General features: G+C 41.0%; 1 protein-coding gene across 1 annotated transcript in view; it reads left to right on the plus strand.

The window, feature by feature from the left end:
- zfhx3b (zinc finger homeobox 3b) overlaps window positions 1–16,922 on the plus strand; it is a 110,159-nt gene that overhangs the window by 74,156 nt on the left and 19,081 nt on the right. The window contains exon 6 of the mRNA XM_072464870.1: window positions 15,534–15,641. Within this exon, the coding sequence (XP_072320971.1) occupies window positions 15,534–15,641 (108 nt within the window). The remainder of the gene's footprint in view (window positions 1–15,533; window positions 15,642–16,922) is intronic.

A 16,922-nucleotide genomic window follows, 5' to 3' on the forward strand; every position in this document is an offset into this window, starting at 1 on the left:
TTCTGTGTTGGGGTATTGTGGAGGTGTTGAGTGTGTCAGGGTGCCAGCTGGACTTTCACACAGCGCCGAGCGGGGGGTGAAAGGGCAAACGCCTGGGACGTATGTGTGTGTGTGTGTGTGTGTGTGTGTGGGATGGGAGAGAGGGAGGGGTCAGAGGGGAGGGCCAGGGGAGCCTTTGTCCGGGCCACAGCACCTCCTCATGTCTTCATCGTTTGTTTATATAAAGGGAAAAGCGTGATTCTGCAAGGGAAATGTTAGCTTGGACGTTTGATTAAAATCTGTGATAAAAAGTGACGATTTCACCAAAAGGCTTTGTCTTAGAACAGTAGGTTTCTTAGTTGTTTTTTGAATGTATATATGATAGAAAAAATGGTTCCCCCCTTTGTAGGGCATAATCTTTTGTTTTCTTGTTTTTTGTACATTTCTTACCATATTGTTGTCAAATGTGACAGATCTTTGAAATGGTTAATGGTGGTAATTCAATAAGTACTGCTACTTGTTGTCATCTTGAAGAGAACGTCACTGTATTTCAGCTGCACTCTTCTTGTCTTGAATATGATATACAGGTTAAGTAATGCACAAGTTTTCCTGTTGCACAGCAGGATGCCCCACAGTCAGTGGATTTCTGTCAGGGCCTGGTGTGGTGGAAGATGAGGGGTGTCACCATGAGCCCGTCTGAGCATGCTCAGTTTGTCTGTAGAAAAGAACCTGTTTGTTTTGTCTACCTGCACGCCTGTTGTGTGCAGTTGCCAAATTAGACTTTCAAATCAAGTTGCCAGTGGGAGACCAGGACTCGAGTTTTCTCCTTCCCTTTAATAATCATCCCTGTTTACTCTTCAGGGAGTCATCTTTATATATTTTTTTCTTAAATGTGCCCTCTAAACACGGTGAGTGTCTTTAATAAAGCAAGCAGGCAGCGCGTCATTTCAACATGTGAATTGCACAGGAGAGAATTGAGAAATTGAAGCAATAGAGGAGCACCAAAAAGGGAAGGGGGAAGAGGGGCTGCCGCCGCTGCATCCTTCATGCTATTATCTTTATAGCATAGCCAAACATGCTTCAGGCAATCAGCATGAAATTGTTAATTGCCCAGCCCACTTGTGCATTGCTCAGGGGACATAGGCCTCCAGGAGGTCCCATACAGGCACTAAGCGCTGTCCAACAGAGTGGCTGTGTGTTCACTCACTGCACACACTACTCAGTCCTCTATGACCTTCATGCACTGTCAGCTTCAGTTCACAAATAATACATCTAATAAAGGATTTTGCAACAACATTGTTGTACTCAATAGTTATACTAGTCAGAGCTGCACTGAAGTTAGAATTCCTTTTGTTATTGCCGTAATCCTTTAGACTTGGCGTTTAATATTCTGAAGAATCTGACTCAGAGTGCAAGCAAAAAGAAAGATTTTCAATTTGTGACATTTGGCTCTGTCTGTGGAAATGTGTGCACTAACTGGATCAAATAGTTCACCAAAGCACTTAAATGTGGTTTCTAATAAAAGCATTGGCTAATATTCATTCATCTCCTGTACTTGAGGACTTAACAGGCAAAGCAGATCTGTGTCGGGAAAGTTGGAACGTCTTCTCTGTCTGAAAATACTCTTCATATAAATATTGATGCGCACAGTATGTCTCTGCAGCTTATATGTTAATGCAACCTATTTAGTGTTGTTGTAAATGAGTATGAGTAGTCTTAGCTCAGGTGTACTGCTCATCATGTTATGTTTCCCTAATGTTATGGAGGGAGTGCAGATAATAAGTACAATCTATGCAAGAATAAAATTTGCATCATAGATATATACAAAACACCCTCACCATCTCGTGTTCATACCAATGTGTTCCACTTGTTTTATTATACTTCGGGTGTCTTTAGAATGAAACATATATTGGGTAACTATGTGGTCAGAGTAATGGAACCCTATTATTGTGATAATATTTGCTCTTTACATGTACATTTATTCATGATATGTTAGTCTTAAAGGCATATATATTTGTATCCTCACCTTTCTCGCTTATGTGAGATTATGTGAGTTATTGTGTTAATGGGACTTGTCATGTGTGTTGATGATCTTACACATGGAGGAGGATGACTGCTTCAAATAGGATTTGAGACTGAGACATCCTCACCAGGCCATATCCTCGTCAGAACAGCCTCTTTCTTATAGACTGATCTGTTATTAAGCAAATGAAGAGCTAGAGACCCAAGTAAATCCTCTACTTTTCATGGTGTGCTCAAGCATAGTGTTTTAGCAGGCACAGTGTTTGAAGTTGCTTATGCTCGTTACAACACATGGACTTTGTTATGAACTAGGAAAGCAGAAAATGTGATTGACTGTTGTTTTGTAGATTGAGGCATTAAAATGGATGAGAAGCTGTACAAGTACACTTTTGCATGGGTTCAGTTTGTGCAGTAGGTGGATTACATTGGTTGAAGTCTCAAATATAGATGCCTGGCTCCCTGTGTTTATTCTGAGCACCACAGTAGGTTTTACTACATCAACTAGAGGCCTCATACAGCAGTGTTTACATCTACACTTAATACAGCTCAATCAGTCGACTGTGTAACAACCTCCACCTAAATAACCATCAGGAAATCCCTTAATAAAGTTTTATTTGACATGGTGGTCTTCTGTCCCACCCCCTCTCATCCTGCCAAAGAGGGGGCAACCCAAATGGGGCGGGCAGAATGGCAACTGCCTGACAGCAATTGATTACATTAATTGATATGCCAATATGTAAGCTTGTTACATCCACCATTGCTTAGGATGATGGCTAACAGGTCCGGCTGATCAATGGAACCAATAAAGGCTTCATCCATTAATGAGCAATGTGGTAATTAATGTTATCCCTAAACCAATTACCTCGGGCAGCAAAAAACGCAGCAAATAGTCCACACTGGTTATCTGTGCGAGAGGCTAGAGACTCTGTGTAAAGGATTTGTACAATAGTTTCTATGTTGAGATCATCCTGATTTTGAACAGTGTAGAAAAGTGGATCATCTTAGAGTTTTAGGGTGCTAAAAAGAATAAAAGGGGCAAGTGTGAATCCACCTTTAAAGCTAACACCAACCATATCTGCCATTAGGACCCGCATTAACTGTTCATTTAAGTGTTTGTCAGATGGGGTCGCACTGCACACTTCTCATGTTCACTTCTGATCCTTTCTTAAACCGCTTTGGACCAAAGCACCAGAAAAAGAAGTTGCCCGTGACTCTGATCTAGTCATCATTACATTTCTCCTTTTAAAAGCGTTCCAAATCCAGGAAACAGTTGAGCAACTTAATTGTGCTGTTTGAATTGTGTGGCCTACAATATTTTCATAGGTTTTAGGTTTCCTTGTTCTCCTAAAACTTCTGCATGTTTTGTTGCTGAGTCGAACTCAAATCAAATTATGGGGCTTTAACAAGTCTATTGGGCAATAACTTGTCACTCATATCTCTAATTACTCACATGTACTTTCTGTTGAATGGACGATGTCTGAAGTCAGAGTTGCAGCCACAAAAGCCTGATTGTCTTGGCGTTGGCAACAAAGAGCCAGCCACACTGTCTGTACTGGAATAATAGCAGCTCTATCAATCAATAGCTTTGTTTCACTGTTTTAAAGGACTCACTTAGGATTCATAACCTTATTTGCAGTTTGGTTTTTCCACTCTTCTTACCTTAATACAAAGTGGAGTGTTGCTTTGAAGATTCGTTGAAAGTATGAAGTAATGTTGAAGTTGTTTAGTATGCAGACCACACATATTTCACATATTTTCCTCTGTATCAATGTGTTCAGGGTGTAGCAGACAGACTAATTACTCATGCTATAACCTATATGGTACACAAGGAGGGCAGGCTCTCCTGTTGAAGAATGAAAAAACAAATTGTTAGCCACATTCTTATAGTATTCCTATTTTGGTGGTCTAAACAAAACAAACAGCGCTAACTGTGAAATGATGACTTATTAGTTAGGACAAGGCCTTTACACCAAAAGTTTATGTAACGAGCGCAGCAGAAGTGCAGAGAGGCCCATCCGTCTCCCTGCCTATTATCCCAAGCCCTAATGGGGAATTACAGCTGGGCAGGCTAAATAAACAGTAAGTAAGTTGTCTTGGATAGAGGAACGTCAATGCCTGCAACTTGCTCAAGCCTTTGCTCTGAATGGTTCTGTATTGACCCCTGAGGACCCCCTGAGAATTCCCTAATTGAAAATTAATATTGAATCAATGCTGCGGGCCATTTGCATATTGATTATAAACATCCAGGAAGGCACCAAGTATGTCTGGGATCAATAGGGCCCTTCTGCAGCCGGCCGAGCGCACTACATCACATGGCAGCGCTGCTCCGGAGGTTAATGACTGCTGCTTGTTAAGGAGCTCTTGTCAGGTAGAATCCAGCGGCCGCAGTGCAGCAGGTGAACAGCACGCAGGCTACACAGACAAGGAGGCCAGGAGCGCAAAGAGGGGTTTAGCCACTTCTAATGGAAACAATTAACACTGTTAGTTCATTTAGCAATAGATGGGAACTGTATGTCTTTTTGGTCTAGTTTATGTTTACTGTACTGTCCAGTGGAAAATCGGGATGTGACGATATCAAATTTCAGTGTTACGATTTAACGATTGTGAAATTGTGACCAAACAACAGTGAAATCTTTAATTTTCTTTAATTTCTGTGGTCTAACGTGTTACTATTCCTCAAGATTGTAACCGGCTTTATGAAACTGATCTTTCTGAAAGACTAAATAAAGTTAAATTTAACAAAAACAGAAACGTTATTTAGATTTAGGTCTTTTTTTTTAACTATAGATTTAACTAAAACCACTTGCTTGTAAAATTGTCTGTGACCTGAATAGTCACAATTATTGATTAACCGAATAATCTTGACATCCCTTGTGTAAAAGCAAGACCATATAAGAGCCTCGCCATCTGCTTTTGTGTAGTTGTGTATATGAGAGGATAAGGAAGGGAGGATGATCAAAGATAACAGCAAGCATTTCCTTCCCCTCCAGCTAGAGAAAACAATATTGGGTGGATCAAATAGTCCTAAATTGAAATGAAAATTTCACAGCATTACATGACAAAAGAGGCAGAGCCCTGAAACTGTTTAGGATTCAGTCCATGCATTTTCGCTCCCAACTTTCCATAACAGTTTCCACATGTTGTGGAGGGATAGCTGAGACAGTGGAGTGAAAAGGTAAGATGTAAATAAATGTTCAAATTGGCTGCTACCTGTAACCTTAGCACCCAGTTAAATGTATGGACTTCTTTTCTGCAGCCTCTTATGAGACAGTAGACAAAGTGAGCGCACCTCCCCTTTAACACATGCTGTGTTAAAGGCAGGTGCGGAATTAATGTCTGGCACATGTGGCACACTGTGTCCACTTTGCCTGAGTGTTGGGCCCGGATCACATGCATTGGAGCAGGCTCCGGGAGCAGCAGCGAGGACTGGACCAGAAAGCCAGGCTGCATCTGATTGCTTCATTACTGGCCCTTTCATTGACTTGGTTGCACTGAACTGATGAACTGAGGCAATGGACAAGAGCACATAATAGGAAGAAATGAATTCTTATCACAGCCTTCTCTGGAGGCCCTGGTCCTGGCCAGAGCCAACAGAAGCCCGGGCAGAGCAGAGAGGAGGGGGAGCGTTGGGCCTTTATGAGTCTGAAGTAGATCCAGGCTGGTGCCGTGATGCACTGTTTCACACTGGATTATTTCTCCTGAGAGCAGGCAGGGATCCTGTGAGAGATGCGTTATTGCAGACAGCCTGTTTTTAAATATTAGTTTGGTGATTAGTGTATGTTTTCTCCTTGTAACTGGCAGTTTTTCAATTGTTTATTCGACACATTCTCTAGAGAAAGACCTCTGCTAGTTAAAGTCCCTGCTTAAGGCTCACATCGCAGCACCCGAACAGCGACCACTGAGATGAATAATTAATATAATACCTTATTTGGCTCTCGCCCCTACTCCAGAAGCTCTCACTAATGAGTGAGAAGATTCTTCTGCTGCAAGGACAATAACGACACCATTACAAAAACAAGTGCAACACTACCAGCCATCGCCATGCATAAGAATGGCATCATACGCTATAGCACCAATTTAGCAGCAGCAGGCGAGTCTCTGTGGACCAGGCTTTGTTAATCCCTGACCACACTGGAGTGAGGATTCGCCACACACATACTCATTCCTCCATGTCTTTGCACTGGCAGCACTGCATTAGCAGTAGAGTACTCACTCACCTTTATAATGCTGGTTTGATAATTACTATATGTTCTTTTTATTTTTGTAAACCATCATTTTACCTACATGTACCTGATGTGTACATTTGGGGAAGAGGCTTTGGTTTGTTAAAAAAATAAACCAACCCTCAATATATTAGCGATATGGTACTAATGACTTCCTAAAAATAACAACTGAAGCAATATCAAAAATAGCCTCTGCTTTTCTTTAATTCTAGGGGAAATCGAAGCCCTAAAGCATTTTTGGAACTCAGTCAAATTCACAGAGCCTGGATATACCGCAGAGATTATTAAAGGATAACTTTAATCTCAATAAATGGTTGTTGAGTCGGTGCAGTGCATCCTATCATCTGGCTTCCAGTCTATTTTGTAATTAAGGCTCCAAGGTGTGCACAAAATAAATATATAATTCTGCTGAAATTGCATGATAATAAATTAGAACATTGCTAGAAGTGAAAAAAGCAAGAACTAATGGCATTAGTGGAGTCTATTTCAGTGAGCATTCCAGAGAAAGGTTCATTATATGGATCACAAACCACAATGTCAGAAACCCAGTTTTCACACATAGAAATTAAGAACATATTTTGTGTAGCAGCCCTGGAGGTAATTCTAGTTAGAAGTGATTTTAATTTAAAACATTCAGAGAAGACAATGAACACTTGTTTAAAATGCCTTTAATGATATTTGCTGTATACATTTTCCTACATTCTTTATGTATTTGTATTTGAAATATCTTATTTTATTAGTATTGCCCTTTGTTATCTCTCAGTACAATCTAATGCTTTAGCACAAATAAACTTAAATGCATTTCCAATAATTGCTTGGCGAAGTTGGTAGATTATTTTGTACATAATTACAGTGGGAAACAACCCATACCTATTAAGCCTGTAATGGCAGTAATACTAAAAGCAATTACCATTACTTTGCTGCTCGCACTGAAAATAAAGATTTCTCTAAATGAAAAGGATCTCGTGAGTCGGACTAATTGTAAGGGGTCTTGCACAGACATCTGCTTGTACATCGTTTGTTAGGGCTAAATGAAGAGCTCTGCTACTTATATGTTACTTTGCTGCCACAAGGTCTGATCGCTACAGCACTAGACAAACATGTTTATTGTAAGAAAGACCAACTACGAGGAAATATATTTGACAAAATGTGTACAAAAATAATAACTGACACAATTAAGACAATGGTTGTTGGTAATGTGTTTTCAAACTTACAACCATTTTTATTTTCTATAATAATTATTTAGATAATGAGAGTGTTTCTTTTCAGTTCTTATCTTTTTTCACATTTTTCCCACTTACCTAATGCTTGTTTCCGGTTCTAGATTTGTATTGGGTCTTGCAGCCAACAAGCTTTCATGCTAACAAGCAAAATGCAGAATCTCATGCCTCCAAAATGCATAGATTCTCTCTTTTTTCTCTTTCCCAATAACACACATCTGAGTAAGAAACTTTAAATTAGGAAAACAGGGGTTAGAAAAATAAAAGATTGAAAAAGAAAGGTACAGAAGCAACCAGCAGTTTTCCTATTAAGGAGAAATGTCAAGCGCAGTGGTGAGGCAATAGTCTGTGTGCATCCCTTTGTTGTCCTCCCTGACATTGAAGGCTAATTTTTCATGGTTATTTGAACTGGAAAATGAAAGAGAGGTTTGCGATTATTTCCTATAAATGACAACACAATCGCATTACGCTTCAGTACAAACACAGAGAGGATATTGCCTTTTCATATTTCATGTGAAAGTAATGGATGGGCTATGCAAAGAGGAAGAGAAACAAAGACAAATGGCGAGAGAGGCCTGGTGTATTTGATTTGTATTAGGAATTGAATGCAGAAACATGGAGGAGCTTTTTACAATAACCACTCTTGTAGTTGTTTTCAAGAGCCAGAGCGGTGTAATTATTGCATTCGTTAGCATTTTGCTATTAGCAATCTGTGATGGAAAAGAACTGATATTCCTTCCCAGTATTCCTTCCCAAGTAAAACAGTTTTGCTTTGAGTCGAATTTGATACACATTTTTAAAAGTGTTTTTGACAGGACAGTTAGCAGGGTTAGATGAGCTAGAAAATGGAAATATCAATCCTGAATCTGGCGGTGAGCTAACCCATTTGACCATTCAGCACTGAAGAACTGTTAACTTTGGCAATAACAGAACATGATCAGTTTTGGATACCCAGTTACAATCATCTTTTCTGTATCATGTAAAAAGTCAACTTGTCTAAACTGCCCAGCACCTTTTTCTTGAGCTTATCGTGTTATTAAAGCCGAGACCACACAAATCAATACTGTGCGATATTTTATATTTTAAATAAAATTGATTAGTACAATTGGTATTCATAAGCGTGCCAGATTCTGTTTTATCTGGCTGTACGCTTTAATAAACAAACAGGTGGTCTGAGCTTGAGTGGCGTGTGAAGAGGAGTAGGATGAGGATAGCAGGGCGGTCTAAAGGAGTGCGCTTGTGTATTTGTGCACTTCTCCAAAGACTCAAGTAGCATTTGGACAACCTCTGCTGAAAGAACTCATGCAAATGGAATTCTAGTGGGAGCCGCGAGCCGGACTGCACACACGCACCGAGGTGGGCCCTACATACGTCCATCCATGGCAACATTGATTTTCTGAGCTAATACCTGCACTGAGCAGTCCACAGGCAGCTGGATGCACTACAAAGATATGCAAATGGCACATTCAATAAATCGTCAGGCTAAGATCTTTTTCAGACAGTCCACTGTTTACCGGTCTGCACTGCCTAAAAGGAGAGATAAACAGATAAGTACCTGTTAATGGTCACAACACATGCACCAGTGAAGAGGCTCGAGTTAACATGGTGCACCTGTCTGGTACTCGAGAAAACTGCAGTCCATGTTCACATTTTATGTTAACAGAGAGGGAAAAGTGTGAAAAGTTTCTTTGTAGGAGTCATCGTTTAAATATAACAAGCTATGATTTTAATTTCCAAATATTTGTGAAGAGATGTGTTTCTAGATAAAGCTCATGTAGGATATCCAAAGAAAGCGTGGCTATATTCATATTGGGTACAGTGCTTATTAGTCTGATATGAAACAAAAGCTGCCGGGTGTGTGTCATATATAATGGATGTGGGCTGTCTTGTTAAGCCCAGCAGGCTGGATGTGGCTGTGTCTCTGTGGGGAGAGGCTGTGAAGCTCTGCGTACCTGGTAATTAAAGAGAGTTTGTGGCAAAAGCCAAACATCAGGAGAGACAAGCTATGAACAAAAGAGTTGTGACAGTTTCAGGTTATGTGATTTTCATGTCCCTTTTTGCCAAATGAAAAATCAATAGATTTTCCGGGTTATACATATTCAGAGTGTCCAGTGTGCTTCCGCCCTGATGGAGCCCGGCCCGGTGTGGGCTGGGCGGCGAGAGGGGGGGCAGCGTTAGGGGTAGTCGCCTGTCCTCCTGTCACAACTGTACCATTGCATTTTCCAACTCACTGGTGACTATTTCTGAGCTGATGTGATTGCCCCCTATGACAGTAGAGATTTTTTTTTTCAGACACCCCTCAGCCAAACCCGTCAGCCCACCTCATTCATGTTTGCTCTTTCTGAATAGGATCTGAGGAGGAAGATGCTTTAATAAAAGAAGGGATTTAAGAGGAGGCTGGCGTGGAGGATGATAAGCATAAATGCATGGCGGGGGGATGGAGTGATCTTTTGTGCAGGACAATATCCCTGGGGCAGAGTAGATGGGAGAGCAGCGTCCAGTGATGTTTCTGCCCTCCATCCAGGCTTTTAGCCCGATATCCTAGCTGAGAAAAGTGCAGCCTGCATTTTCTATTGTGGGCATAATACGTGTTAGCCTGCTGGACTAGTCTAATGTGTGTGTGTGTGTGTGTGTGTGTGTGTGTGTGTGTGTGTGTGTGTGTCTGCTGGTGTGTGTGTGCTGTTGTGTGTGTGTGTGTGGCAGCCAGGGCAGGAGACTGAGCAGTCCCTGAATGCTCACTCCCTGCGTAGCCACATTAACCTAGATCTCCCACTCTCATCACTCAAAACCAACACAAAGACTACAAGTAGAGCAAAGCAAGTGTCTTATTCTCTTTATTTGTAATGTATTTAAACACGTCATTATCACAAGGACTATTTCTAATTAGTAACATTTCCCATGAGATAACACATTTGGGAGACATTTAATCAGCAGTTCTCCAAAGCAGTAATCTACTAAGTATCAAAAGTCAAATAGCGTCCTTGTAAAACAGTTATTTCTTTGTGCTGCCCTTTGTGACTCATGCTGTGACCTGAATGCTCAGACTTCCTCCAAATGACCAGTGAAATTAAGTGTAGGCCTGTGGGGTCTATGTGGGGTCTATGTGCGGTCTATGTGGGGTCCTCGGGTTGTGCCGATGAGCAGGCGGCGTTGTCGTGGAGGAGGGGCCGCTTGTTCCGAGGCGCTGTGTGAGCTATTGCTGCTGTTTGTGATTAAATTGCCATTTAAAGTTTTTTTTAGTTATTAGCTGTGCCCTGAACCCCAGCCCCCTCCTCCATCTGCTGCACCTCTGCCTGTCTCAGCCCCCTCCCTCTCTCCGTCCCACACTCTTTTGGCCGGCTTTGCCTACTTGCCCTTAGCCCCATGGAGACACAAAGTATTCATTCACTTTAGGATCCCGAGGTCACGACAGGGCCAGCAGGGAGAGGCCAGCATGTCCGCTCCGTAGACAGGTCAGGAATCTAACATCTAACTTCGATTAGCTGTGCTAGCGGAGGCGGCGCACACTTATTTTTACTCGCTCGCTTCCTTTTTTTTAACTTTTAATTTCAGTGATATCACATAATAAAAAAATAATAGACGGTTTTACAAAGGTGTTGAAAAATGGCTTTAACAAAAACTGCCTTTATAGTTATTTGTTTTGATTAATGAATTAGTGGATTCTCTGCTACTCTCTTGCTACACATCTACTCTTCTACCGGCTCTTATTTTATTTGTTTAACATATTTTATTTTCGTACTAAATTTATAATTATTTGTTCATAGCTTGTCCTGAAACATCCACAGCTTTAGCACGGCATATCTATGGAAGGCATTTTAAATTATTACCACATGTTAACCCACTCTTTAAGTGCAGTGGCCGGTATAGCTCCATTGCGGTTTATTGGTTGTTCATTGGCTAAAGTCCCTCTTGTCTCTGGCTCCACTGTGGCCATGTTTTTCTCAGTTTTGTGGTTTTATTAGAGGTAGCTCGCGAGGACATGGCAGGGAGGGGTGGCTTGTGAATATGTGTGGTGTTGTTGGGGGGGGGGGGGGGGGGGGGGCTGGTCATCTTGCATATGGGGCAGAGAGGTGCTGATATGAGCAGGGGATAATGCTTGAAAGCCCCGCAGCATGGGTCCTGTGTCCCATTGTCCTGCAGTACACTCCTGTCACTTTCATTTTGCACCCTCTAGTCCGGAGTTAGGCCAACTTTGATACAAGGAAGGGGTGCAAGACATGATGGGAGGGGCAGATTTTGGAGGGGGTGAAAAAAATAAAAAAGGCAGATAGGAGTCTGTGAAGTGTGAAATAAGATTGCTTTTTTATCTGACAGTGAGAGGAAGCCGGGGTAGCAGTAGAAGGGCAGCGTTCTGTGATTTCCAGTTGACACCTGGTTTAAAATGATAACAACAGCTTTAATAATCATAATGAGGGTAATGAGAGCTTAGGCACACAGCCCTATAGTAGACAGCTGTGGAGAGGCAGGCACTCAAGCAGCAAGAGAGGGAGTCAGTACTGTCCGCCTGCCTTGGACTTCTGGAGGGACAAGATAATGTTGTTTAATATAGTATCATATACACTGCCTGTCACTGCACTTTGAGGAGCACGGGAGCCTTTTTCAGGTAGGACGACTCCAAAAAAATCTTTCTTGCTTTTTTTTTTTTGAGAGAGAGGCAGTTATCATCATAGCATGTATTCTGCTGAGGCCGGAGCACGGAGGAGGAGCCTGACCTTGTGAAAGATATCTAGAGTGACTATTATTACTTGCTCCTCTCTACAGTCTGGGAAAGGCAGTACTGGAAAGTGCAGTGGTTACCATCAATTATTTATCAGGCCGTTTGTGCTTGTCAGTCTGATTAGCATTAGTGTAATCACTGCTCTTCAGGGGAAACGCCGGGCCGCTCTCTCTTCTCCTCATCTGAAGGTAATCTCGCCGTTTTCAGTCTCTCATCTTCACCGGACGACTCTTGCATAGCATCTGCTTTTGTCATCTGCACATATTTCTTTCTCTCTGCCCCCCTCTTCTCTCCTCTACCCCTGGCGTGTTTCTGTCTGTTGCTGCTCCGGCCCCCGTCCCTCCTCATACCTCCTCACCTCATTAATGCGTGTGAGGCCTCTCAGCTTGTATAGAGTGACACCTATGGGTGGTATGATGTACCTGCACGCGCTCGGCGCACGAGGGGATGCCGGCGTGTCTGTCTGTGGGAGCAGTGAGTGAGTGGCAGGGCAGAGCTGAAATGTGGCCTGCTCAAGAACAGATGAGGCTAATCTCTGTGTCGACAGCGGATTTACCCAGCTTGCATGATTAGATTAATGGAACTGTTTCATATCATTGTATTAGGATGGTTAATGAAGACAATTAATTAGAAGACAACCTTCAGGCTATTGTCCTTTACATTTGGGTTAGGAAATGGCCTCGCTGCCATAGCTCTGAGTGCTTCTTCTCATCTGCTTCCGGAGTTAATCTATGACTAGGGTTGAAGCATCTCTTCCATTCGCAATCCTTACTCTTAGGCCACTCATGACCTTTCATTAATTATGCCCACTCCTGCTTTAATCATTCCGTAATGCTGAAGATGAGATGAGAAATAAGCAAAGCTATTTGCCACTTAGAGTTGTAATGCTTCACTTTGAATTAAATGTCTGAATCTCTGCATATATTATGGATTGTATTTTGAGATGTGTGTGCTCAAAGTGTCACTCGTTGATTTAATGCCTAAATAAAATACACTTTGGGAAGACGCTGCATGAGAGAGGAGGGTGCAAGTAAACTCAGAGTAGCATTCGAATGTTAGCTGCCTATCACTGTATGGTTTGAGCACAAAAGGCACCGTGGTGTGTTAAGGCGTAGGTGGGGAATTAGTCTCACTACAAGTGTCACATAACTAAGAAATGACACTCTGCCCCATTTTAAGGTGAAACATTTTTTTACCTAGGGATTATTTTGTAATCTGAGCACCTATGCAGCTGTACAGTCTCCTAATGCTTGGAATTGGGGGGAGATTTATGAAGGCGAGAGTTAGATGGGATTTGGGGACGTGGCTACAGATCTCTGCCTTCCTGCTAGCGTTTAAGATCTGCTTCACAAGCGCTGGACGGAATTTATGTGTTGCCTTGGAAACATACCAGAAACACAGTTAAAAATAAAAAGAATCAACTGTATTTATGTGGGTGAGATCCAGAGAACATTACAGTTTTTGACTTGAAGCCAGTCGGCCCTTTTATTTCTACTTTTGGTTCGACATGAGATTGTTGGATCACTCGAATGGGTTTATCAAACAGTGTAATAAACAGTCACTTCTCAGATACGATCCTACAAAACCAGTTAAGCAGACAAGACATTACACTGTTCACGGTAAAAGATCTACTTAAGTAAATCAGACTAGCTAATGAGATATTTTTTTCTTGTTTCTACCATTTTGCATTTTTTGCTTGTTATTATTAGTATAGAATTACACGTTTGCCATTGCAGATTTAGCCTTTCGTATACTAAGCATTTATCTTACACACTAATACCTACTTCTGTCTTTATTGTTCTTCCATTTTATCATTTTATTTTAACCTGACTAGGGATATCAAGTTTGTTCAGTTTATCGATAATTGTGATTATTTAGGTCACAACAAAATCATAAAAACTACAAATAATAATTGTGATTATTTTAGAAGCAAAAATAAGTAGTTCTAATTCAATGTATTAGAAGAAAAAAACATCTAAATATAAAATACTTTTTTGCTTTTTTGGTCACATTTACTTTATTTTGTTATTCAGACCAGTTCGATTTCATAAAGCTGGTCACAAATAAAGATTTCACACCGACTCAGTAGTAATTGCGAATAATCATTAAATTGTGATGAATAATCATTAAATTGTGATGAATAATCATTAAATTGAGGTGAATAATTTCACAACACTAAAATGTAACATTGTGACATCCCTAATCTTGATCCAATAAATAAGCTCCATGACGTGAGCATTAATCCGTTATCACTCCTTGTACAGTATGCCACATAGGGAAGTACACATGCTCTATAGCCTGTGTGCTATATTTCAGAAGTGACAGCATAAACAACAGGATAATGTAGCATCATAAAAGGTGGTTTTGGCTGTGGCTGTGCGTGTGGGGAGCTCACATCGACTGCGTGATGACTACAGGGCTGAATTCTTGAACAGGATATTTTAGTAGCCGTTGTAGCATTGTCAATATATCAATAACGGCCTGAGCGTGAAAGCGTTTTCAAAAGAGCATTTAAGTACATTTGCGGAGAATTAGCTGACTTGTGTAATAACTGATAGGAGCCTATTGACCGCTGCCTAGTTTACTGTTGTCAAATCAATGCCATCAGATGCAAGTCCCCACTACCTTTTAAACAAACTTAACAGGCAGAGGAGATGTTCAGGGGGCACTGGAGAGGAATAAACAAGATTGATGCCCTTTTTATTATCTGTTTTGCTATCTTTTCCTCCTGTGTGTTAGTTACAAATAGTGTTATCGAATATCCATTGTTTGGACTTCGATGCGGCTAAATGGCCTGATATATTGAGTGGAGGCTTTTAGGGCGGTTACAAGGGATTTCAGGCTTTGACTTGGCATAAGAGTAAAATGAATGGCGCATGGGCAGACCTTTAAATATTTATGCTTTTGCGTGATGGTAGGATGGAAGGAGTGAAATGAGCCTTGTATTGGTAAGTAACCTAGCAGATTGCATGGGACAGTAATGTATGTGTGTATTTTGTATTCAGGGGAAGACTGTGGAGGATTGTCTAGTAAAAGGTCTTCTGCTGAAAGATACCGCTCATGCAATTATATCCCCTATACGCCACACAGACCACTTTGCTTTACTATAGCTTGAACAAAATAAACAAAATCAAATATTGACAGGATTTTGGTGTTCTTGTTAAATAGCAGGCAGTGCCGAACGTGTAGGCAGAAAACAGGTTCAAACCTTTGTGTCTACGAGGCTTGCCACTGTGTGTCAGCAAATGTAATTGTGCGCAGCTCCTATAGAAAAAAAAAAAGAGGGGAAAAAATTGCTACCGTCCCTTTAAGTGCTTCCACCAATTCTGATGGCGTGGTGATTTACATATCCCATCCTCCCTCCCCCTTCAGGAGAGCTGAGCGAGGATGTGGAGGCTGCTAGTGAGACCACCACAGACCAGGAGGACCATACCAAAGAGAGAGAAAGTGGGGGGGACAAGGAGCTCACCAAAGGGACAGGTAAGGCCCACTTTCCACACTCACTATCTGGGGAGGCTCTTCACGGTGACCACATGGACAATCAAACACAGGCCATTAGTCAAACCCATATTACACATCTGAATCATATTTTGATTGTGCTGCATAAGATTCTATTCCAGCCTATTTGACCATTTGGGACTTTTGATTATTTTTTCACCTTTCATGTACAGTAGTCAAAAGGCCTGTGTTTGCTTTTATAGTTAAATTATTATTTGTTGCAAGTTTTAATGCATGATAAAGATGCTAAATCATCCTGGTTCACACAGTGGACCGCATCAGGTAAAGAGGGAGGTGCTACTCCAGATAAAGGGGGCGGCTTTAGGCCTAAGCACTGTCAGGGATCCAATCAGACTTGGAGGATTTCAGGTCTTCAATTCAACAATTCAAAGTTGTTGTCTAGTTGTTGTCATTTAACTAAAGAACGAAGGAATTGAAAATCTACACTTCCATCTGTTCTAATGTTCTACAGTAATGATATTAATAATAATAATGATATTAATTACTTAATTAAACGTTAAACAAGAATAGCATGCAACCTAAAGCAGTAGTCCACATTTTCAAACAATGGATAATAACGTCTTGACTTGTTTAAACAGTAAAGGACTGTTTGTACTTATTCAGCTATTGTGTGAGTGTCAATGTGGTTTCATGCACATTTTTTGGTGTGTTGCTGTTAAAAAACAAAGCTTTCAGTTAGACATGTCTCATTCAATAGAAGATATTTCTGCTAATAATGACACTGAACAGTAAAAGAGGCCTGGATAGATGCTTTTCACTTGTCTAACTTCTTGTGTTACTGCAGAATGTTTTGATTTACACTAGTCAGGTTAAAAGCTGAAAAACAATTTAGACCTTTTGCATACCTAAGTTTTTTTATAAAGTGCAGGGAAAAAACTTCATCATAGTGTTTGAAGCCCTGCCTTTGTAAAATGTCTTTGATATTCGAACTTCTATTTTAAATGAGGCTGAGTTGTTTGTGCTCTTTGAAAGGGCGACACACTTCTTTGATGGAAGAAATAATGATATGCATGCCTGACTGAATATGGCTAAAAGTATGTTTTAGCACATCAAAATAAAGCACTTTAAAAAGCATTAAAATGAGCTGGCCGATTAATAATTCACTCATACCTGTGGTGCACAGGAAGACGACTCCTCGCATTAGGATTCCTCCTTTTTGAAAGGCATGCAATTTGATACAAGCATATTCAGTTCCTTTCCTCCCCTCTGTCAGTCGCTAATCACCAAATAAGTGTGTTTCTG

This window comes from Eucyclogobius newberryi, unplaced genomic scaffold, assembly GCF_026437365.1.
Source record: "Eucyclogobius newberryi isolate DKJ021-1_F unplaced genomic scaffold, fEucNew1.0.hap1 SCAF_5, whole genome shotgun sequence".
NCBI lineage: Eukaryota > Metazoa > Chordata > Actinopteri > Gobiiformes > Gobiidae > Eucyclogobius > Eucyclogobius newberryi.